The sequence below is a fragment of the Pterocles gutturalis genome, unplaced genomic scaffold, assembly GCF_000699245.1.
Source record: "Pterocles gutturalis isolate BGI_N339 unplaced genomic scaffold, ASM69924v1 scaffold30517, whole genome shotgun sequence".
NCBI lineage: Eukaryota > Metazoa > Chordata > Aves > Pterocliformes > Pteroclidae > Pterocles > Pterocles gutturalis.
This window is the reverse complement of record NW_010116535.1, coordinates 1,000-9,660: the sequence shown is the minus strand read 5'-3', so window position 1 is coordinate 9,660 and position 8,661 is coordinate 1,000. Positions and strand designations below refer to the sequence as shown.

Here is an 8,661-nt window from a genome sequence, read left to right as displayed (position 1 = left end):
TGAAGAATAGAAGGATTGTCTGAGAAGGAAGATGAGGGTGGAGTCTTTTCATTGGAGTGTAGGGGATGAAAATTTAGCTGGTAAGTGTTGATGTACTTGGAGTAAAACTACTCCAACAACACAAGATGAAAAAGAAATGGCTGAAGAGGCAAAGGTGGCTTTTTTTCCAACGATTTTGATGGTAAGTGAGGAAAAACTGAAGCATCTTTCTACTGAAAAGAAAAGTTAAAGCAATTGAAGGCTAGAAGAGATACTAAGAGGGAAATTTTGAGGCTATGGGCAGTTGGACAGAGTGATGGGAGCAAAGAGGATCCATGGGAGAAGAGCAAATTTTTATCTTTGCCCTAGGTACATTGCAAACCTTCCCTTCCTAAAGCTCTCTTCTTTCTCAGACAGTGATAAATTTTTTCTTCTTGGGAAGAACTAAGGCTGAGGAAGCTTGAGAAATGGAGCAGTGGGTAAGTGTGACTGGAATATGACTCAAAATTCAACTGAAATATTTAAATAGATGGAAGAGCTTGAAGAAAAATGTAATCCTGGCAAATATGTAAGGAGAAGGAAAAGGGCAAGAGCTGGAGATAATCCATGTGGATTTTGTTATGGCAGAGGAGGCCAAAGAGTTCAAGGTAGTGGGAACTGCCACTGTATCAGTGAAAGTATGGGAGTAGGGGGCTAAGGGTGAACAAATGTCAATGTTGTGGCCTCTCTACTACTTCCAAACAATCATGTTAAGATTTGAGGAGCTTATGTCTCATGCTGTAGTACAACAGAGGCAGGAAATTTTTTTTTGAAGCAGTGCACACTGAAAGAGCAAATAAAGTGAGGGACATTTTTTATGCAGAAGGGAGAGAATGAGCAAAGGAACACATGAAGTTGAGACAACAATAGGACATAGGAAAATAAACTTGTTGAAAATATCTATACAATATTATGTAGTTCCTGCCTTCCTAGACTGCAGAGAGAAATTGGATTTTTTTTTTTTTTTTTTTTTTTTTTTTTTTTTTGCTTCGCTACACTTCTCTCACGGGTTGCTAGTGAGTTAGAACAGTGACAGTGACTTCTAGAGATTAAGCAGATCTGTGCTACTCACTGCCTGTGTGTGGCAAGGAGTTCTCCGTACCACGTACAAGCAGACAATGCCTGTGCAGACTCTTTTTCCTCCTACACAAATGGTGAGGGCATCTTGCTTGTTTTACGCTTGAAAGGGAGGCTTGTTCTGTGGCTTGGACTCAAAACAATGGATTTTTTTTTTTTATTTTCTACTTCATTAGCTGGAAAAAATTACATATAGCAGCTCTGAGTTCGTTTCATTGAATTGCTAAAGCCTTTGTACATTCCAAATAAATATTTGGTAATTGTTTTACAAAATAATATTTTTTGTCTCATAGAGTATGTATGAGAGAAGGAAAGCTGATACAACCTCTTGATGAAAATCCCCCTCCCTTAGGGTGCTGTTTCTCTTTCACTCGTTTGAAATGAGAGCAGTGGTGATGGGGGAGTCTGAGGGATCAGGGATAACCTGATGGGACTGAGGAGGCAGTGAGTTTGAGAAGTGAACAGTGTGGACTCTGAATAGCAAAGCGAATGAATGGTGGTTTCATCTGGTTTTGGTTATTGTAATTAGACTGGTATGTGCAATTCTCCCACCACTGCAGTGCTTGCGTGCTCATGGGTCTGGGCTCTGCCTTCCCTTGGCTTGCCATGCTGGTTGGGTGAGAGACAGCGGTTCCTACAAGGGCATCACATACTGATTGTCAGGTCTACCCAGATGGCCGGGGTGTTTTTATCTCTTTCATTGTTTGGCCATTTCCTTGACTGAACTACAGCTCCAGAACTCACAGACGGTCTGTATTGCATGGCCAGCTGCTGCTACCTGCTGTGTTTGTGGCCCTGTGCTGCAGCTGGTCAGCTGGAGTTGCCCAATAGACTCGGTAGTCTCAAGGCAAGGAAGAAAGACGGGAAGTGGCACGGCTCATGTGATCTTTGGTTTCTTGGGCAACGAGGCTTAAAGTTGCATATGTAAAAGATGGTTTCTAAAATTCTCTGTGGAGCATGGGTTTTGCTTAATTTTAAGCTCCAGTAAAATAATGTGGTTTATGGCAAATCTACACCTTAGGATGGTCGTATCATTTGAAAGAAGGTTGCTGTCTAACTTTTTTTGTCTTACTGACTAAAAGCATAAACCCTATGATTTAAGGACTAATGTAGGTGGGTTTTTCTTTTTATTTTTTTAAACTGTTTTCAACTGGAATCTTTCTCTTCAGTTTGCCTACTTCAAGAGCTAGTTTATTCAAAGTTGAGAAATAAATCAACTAAGATAACTGAAGAAGCAGGAAGGCTTGCTTTCTTCTTCTAATAAGGGAGGAAACCTCCTGAATTTAAGACATTGGAGTCCAGGAGTCCAGAAACAGAATCATGTGATCAGAAGCAGATTACTAGTACCATCTCTATGCTGAAAACCATGTTTTAATAAAAATCAAAACTTATATTTGAGTTACTGGGGGCACATGCCACATACACACCCACCCACAGTGATTTTACAGGATTTTTGCTTTCAGGTGGATGTGACACAGATGCTGAAAGACATTACTTTGTGATGTCACAAGATCATGCTTTGTTCCTTAACATAAACTTGAATGAATGTACAGATGTATCTTTGCTTCAGTCTGGATAGGAATAGTGTTTTCACCGTTTAAAAGGTGCCAGATAAAGAATATATCCAACAGGTTTTCCAAATCATGCTGAATTTCACTTATTCTGTAGGAAAACTACCAGTACAAGCACGTTATTAACCCTGAGTACTTTAAATTTGAGGGGTGGTTGTGGTCTGCTTGCTGTTTTGACCATGCATAAGCCTCATGGTAGGAAAAAAAGTTAAACTACCCTTCTGCTTCTGAGCTATAGCTGAGTGATTATTTACGAGGTCTTGCACATGAAGACCTTGAAGCATGCCAGAAAGCAGAAGCACATGGTGTAGCTGGGAGCCAGAGGTTTACTCCTCAGCTTTCTGGAGGTGAGCTTTTGTTCTACCTACAGCAGAGAAAAACTGGAGATGGGAAACAAGATGTGAGCCAGAGAGGAAACTGAGTAATAGCTGGGCCCAAGATGTTACTTCCTCCGATGAGGCTCATTTATTACAATGTCTGCTGGAAGCTAGTAGGAAGGAGTTTTAAACTCACTCTTTGCCGCATAGAATTGACTTCCACAAGCTGCTATAGAGGAAACATCTGTGGATGGAAAACATCCTGTAACAGATAATACCAGGAAAGAGAAATGAACTGGCCTGCTCCATACTTGTTTGTATTGCAGGTATAATGCAATGTCTGTGCACACACTTAATGTAGGAGTTGTTGATGTCTCTTCTCTTTTCCCCTTACAAGCAATGTGATATGAACAGTTACCACTTTAACTTCCAGGTTCTCGAAACAGCACTGATGCCACTGTTCTCCTTCTTTCTTTTCTTTACCTTTCCCATACAGTTAAAGTATCAGCAGTAGAGGTCAACACACCAGAGGAGATATTTGTGGAGAATGGGACAGACGCAAAGCTTCCATGCACATTCACATCTGTGGAAGTGATCAGCAGTGCAGCATCTGTTTCTTGGAGTTTTCAACCAGAGGGAGCTGCAACTCGTATCTCAGTAAGGAATGGCTGTAGGGGAACAAACCTGGGAGGGGAGGATGTGATAAGTGTGCTGAGGTCTTCTGGTTGGTTCTGAGGAGCAAGCAAATATGGATTGGAACCTCCTTTGATGTATCTTGTCTCCATCACTGTGATTTTAGGGGAGGCTTTTTCAGAGTTATTTAACAATATTGCTGTATGCTAGATCTCTGCAAAGACTGGAGTGCACAGTGGCTGTAAAATATACTAGTACTTCGTTAGTCAGAGAAGAGGGGTGTTGGTGTGGTAGCAGTAGAAGAGCACGTAGAAATCTTCTCCTAAGTTCTATATCCTCTTGCACTTCACATGAGCTGTGGATCTGTGCGCTGAATGATAGCGGTCACAGAATTTGAATTACCGCTATTACAGTGTTACATTGTGTGTTGTGCATGTTCCTTATTTTCTGCTTGTGTACTGTATAGCCTCTATTTGAAAGGCTTTAAAATAAGACCAGTCTCCCTAATTTCAGAACAGAACTGAATTGCTCAAATCAGTAAGCAGTTACTTCCTCATATTTTAGTTATTTGTCAAGAAAAAATCAGACTAGCAAATAACGTAGGCTAGTAGTAATTGCCATCACTCATTTCCTATATGTTGAGCCTAAGTGTGCTCAGATCCTTCGGGTGTGAACCTTCAAAGAAGTGGCTTTGGTAGATTGTTAGCTGTCTTCTTCCTCTGTCATGTAAGCTGTGCACATCTGAGTCTGAGCTCTCTGACACTTCTGCTTCCCTCTTATTCCTTGCCCTGAGTGAGAATTTAGAGGAAGCAGAACAAGGGAGTCTGGGGCAGCAGGGAAGATGTGGGGGCAGCAAGTTCCTCTGCTGCAGACATGAGATAATTTAAACTCTAGGAGCCCTTCAATGCTCAGAACAGAGATGATCCAAAACAGTTTATGAGCATCTTGCTCAATATATAGAGCTCTGAAGGAGCTCTTTCCTTCTGAACTTTCAGTGAATAAATATTTAGTTTTGAAAAGGGCGCTCTTCTCTTTGGGAAGCCAAAGCAGTATCTGGGCAAAAGCTTGAGGAAGTAGGGCAGATTTCCTGCCAATGCTAAAGAGGATGGGTGAAAAGAAGCCATCTGTTTGTACATTTTCCACTCCCCATAGAAATATCCTGTTTTGCCTTTCCCTTTTTGCATCACTGTCCAAACTCCTTACTGTAGAAAGAAAACTTCAGGACGTAACATTTTTTTGGAAGTGAAGTCAATTTATACATTCTACCTGGATGTAGTTAACAGCACAACTGAGAGAAAAGCAAATTATTTTTGAGCAGAAGTGATCCAGCATGATCTGCTGTTAATTCCCGTTTCTTTTGAGGGGCTGGGGGAAGTATACAGGGAAGATTTTTTTTATAAACCAAAGTCATGTCAATTACATGGCTTGGTGGGCAATAATTTGAAAGATCAATCTCATGATCAGCTTATGTCTGAGCTAAGTCCATTCTTCTCCTGAAAAGGATGGTCCTGTGCCTCTTTAGAAACAGCACTTGCAATCTTGTGGCCATGTGGTGAGGCCGACTTGACTGAAAGCTTCACTTGCTTGTCCCCTTCCCCCTCCACATGCCTGGTTATAGAGACATCTCTGCATGAGTGAAACATCTGATGACTGCAGAGTTTCACAATCAGCTTAAACCAGTCTAAACCCATCAGCTTTAGGTTTCAAAGGAAGTCTTACGTTAAATCACTTTATCATAGGCATGGAGTAGCTTGAGTCACTTAGCTTGTGCTTCAGGACATATTTTACTTTATGGTTTCTCTTCCCCCAGGTGAGGACACTTAGAGACCTGAGGAATCTGCCTTTTGCCTTCTAGACTTCCAGTTGGATGACTCTCCCCTGTACACAGGGGTGTGGTACGCAGTGCCTTTGTGCTAAAGGTTATAATCCAGCTGGAAATGCTGCAGACTGATGTGGATTTCCTCCAAAATATTGACAGACAACTGTGTGCTAGCAGACTTCCTGCCAGATGAGATAGTTTGTTGGAATTATGCTAGCCTGTAGACAGCAAATAAGTGTCAGATTGACTGCAGCACATCAGATGGTCATGTGCACATACCTGGTCTGGATAAGACATTTGTGCTGCCAAATGACCAGGCCTGATATACAGAGTGTGGGTCTGATAGAGAGAATGTTGGAATGGCAAGCCTCAGGTCAAGGGTAGGAACAGGAAAAGAGATGGGAAATTACTTGAATGGAAAGAAGACTGACTTCTAGCCAGTCTGTTCTGTGGCAGAGAGCCTGTTTCATAAAGAAGGCTGTAGAAAGAGGAAGCTGGAGTGTTGTCTTAAATGTCTTTAACCATGCTTTGGAGAGTGAACTGAAGAGAGATTGGGTTGATTCTTGGTTGAGTTAAGCTTGTCTTGCTCTCTTTCAGAATGTGAAGTTAAGAATGAATGTGGTCCTGCAATAAAGCCTTGATCCCTCTCTAAGGGTTATGGCCAGTGTTCAAACATCCCATCTGTTTGAAAGCAGAGTTGTCCTGTAGAGGTCTATGCACTTCTGCTGCTGTAAATTCCACTTTTGGTCAGGTATAGTGAGGAAATATACAGCTTCTCCTCACTCTGTACTAAACAGGTTAATTCTTCAAGGATTTTCAGTCATGTCTAGGGAGTGCAGGGCCAATGTGCAACTTTGTCACCTGAAAACTGGGAAACAGTTATGTTTAGTCACTGTGAAGGTTTCTGGAAAACAGCTGTGTACAGCTCACGGGATTTTTTTGCGGGTCAAGGCAAGGAGGGTATTACATGTTAGTTTAACTGTACTGTAGTTGCAAGTAACACACAGCAAAACACGAGATATCCTTTTCCTACTAGGATGCAAAAGGCTTCCTGTGCCTGAAAGACAGGTGGCTGTGATCCAGAACTGTTCTATCCTTTCATTATTCCCAGGTTATGAGCCTTTTTCTTTTTCGCTCACCTCCTTGTCTGCGAAACCCCATGTCCCCAGAAACAGGAAAAAAACCCCAAACAATCCAACCACAAAACAAAACAAACCAAAACCAACAGAAAACAGAAACTTGCAGGCTGTTGTGGTAGTACGATTGAGGTATAAGCCATAGGCATGGTTATGTGATCAAGAGCCAACAAACAAGACTAAAGGGATTGAGGCAGGAGGAAAAAAAAACTCAAATACCATGTGTATTATAATACAGTAGATTCTGGGAGAATGCTGTAATAGTGAGAGAAGCATGGAAACTCTGTAATCTCTAATTGGCTTGTTCTTATATCCTCTTTTCCTTGACTACAGTTTTTCTATTACTCTAATGGAAAGCCATACCCTGGAAAGGACATACCATTTAAAGACAGAATCACTTGGGCTGGAGATCTTAACAAGAAAGATGCTTCTATCAGTATATCAAACATGCAGTTCCGGGACAACGGCACTTACATTTGCGATGTCAAGAACCCACCTGACATTGTTGTCAAACCAGGAGAAATCCGAGTTAGAGTTGTGGAGAAAGGTATTCACCCTATATGATCTTTTTCCTTTCCTTTCCTTTTTTTTTTTTTTTCCCCTTCAGTGTCTGTATCACTTTTCTTGGGGGTGGGGGAATAGCCTGAAGGGAACAACTGTCTTTTTAATTCTCTTCTTCCAGGTCCTAATAATCAAACTGATGTTCGGTCAGCTGTTTTTAAAAAAACTGAATGTCATACCCGTTTCCTCTATACCTGCTAATTCCTATGCCTTTAATAAGTATTAGCAAAAGTTGATGGAAGCCTTGATGAAAACCCATCTTCTCATTTCAAAGTCCTATGAATTTTTTTTCTGTAGAATGCTACGTCAAGGGTTAGGATGACTTGAAATCTGGGGAGCAAGGAGAGAAAATGACAGGCACATCTTTTTGGAACCTGTCCAGTATATATAATGGAAAACAAAACTCATAATCTGGCTCAAGCATGTACTGACTGACAGTGAAATGCTGTTTTCCATGGGAAGGTGTTTGTGTTGGATGTGCATTCAGTCTCTTACTCGGATTTTCTTACAGTATCCATGGTGACCTTATAGACTGCAAGGGCTGACTACTTGCAGTCATTTAAGGCTTCTGGTTAGCATTTGGTAACAATAATCACCATTCAAGAGCACTTGTATTCTGTATGTCAATTTGGCTCTTTATTTCCCTTGGCCATCCAAAACATTTGATTGTTCTAGCTGAGCTGGAGGTCAGCCAAAGTGTGACTGTTCCTACAATGAAATGGTCCTTAAAGTGATTAGATTTCCAAATTTATATTCAATAAGGACAAGAGTAAATGTTGAATTCATAAATGGCAGTGCTGATACAGCTATTCCATTAGATTTTAGTATCTATGGGAAGATACCTATATATATATGCTCTAATTAGAATGATAATGCTGCTCTAACAGATGTGTACTCCTGCTCTTGAGGTCATTCCATGTACTTACGTAGGCAAGGTCTATATCTAACTCTTCTCTTCACAGAGCAGTTTGAGTTGGATGGGACATCCAGAGATCCTGCCATCACTTAGAACTTTCTGTTTCTTGGAAGTTTAAGGTCTATATAAAATATGGTCAGTTTCTTTTCTTACAATGTATTGACAGTCCCTATGAAGAAGCAGTAAAACAGCTGCTGGTTTGGCAAAGTCAGGCTGTCTTGGCAAAGCCTCTAAAGATTTTAGCCCAGGTTAAGCAAATGAAGACTGACTTCAGTACACTAATTCAGGTGATATTTTTCAACAGACTTGCATGCCAGCTTCCCCATAAGTGGATCATCTGGACAAGAGAATCTCACTGTCTCTGAAGCAATACTTCTCATCATCAGAAACATGCTTCAACAATTGTCTTCAACTTCTTAGAAAAACCTTGGCAACAGGTTTTCAAGCTATAGCTGTAATGCTGTCTTGCATTCTGACTTTACCTGAAAGTACTGCTCTTATAATAGGTTGTAAGTCATTCTGAACTGAGCTGGAGAATTTTTTTTTCAGTTGAAATAAGTACACATTGACTCTTGTGCATTTTTTTCCCCAAGTATACATTTAGTTGTTCTGA

At 40.9% G+C, this 8,661-nt stretch overlaps 1 protein-coding gene across 1 annotated transcript; it reads left to right on the top strand.

The window, feature by feature from the left end:
- Nucleotides 1-3,416: 3,416 nt before the first annotated feature.
- Nucleotides 3,417-7,304, top strand: LOC104460317 (myelin protein zero-like protein 1; the record flags this gene model as incomplete). The annotated part of the gene is made up of 2 exons (XM_010075548.1): nt 3,417-3,640; nt 6,905-7,304. Coding segments are annotated over 2 exons (455 nt in total), but the record flags the coding sequence as incomplete, so codon positions are not given.
- Between the last annotated feature and the right edge of the window lie 1,357 nt (nt 7,305-8,661).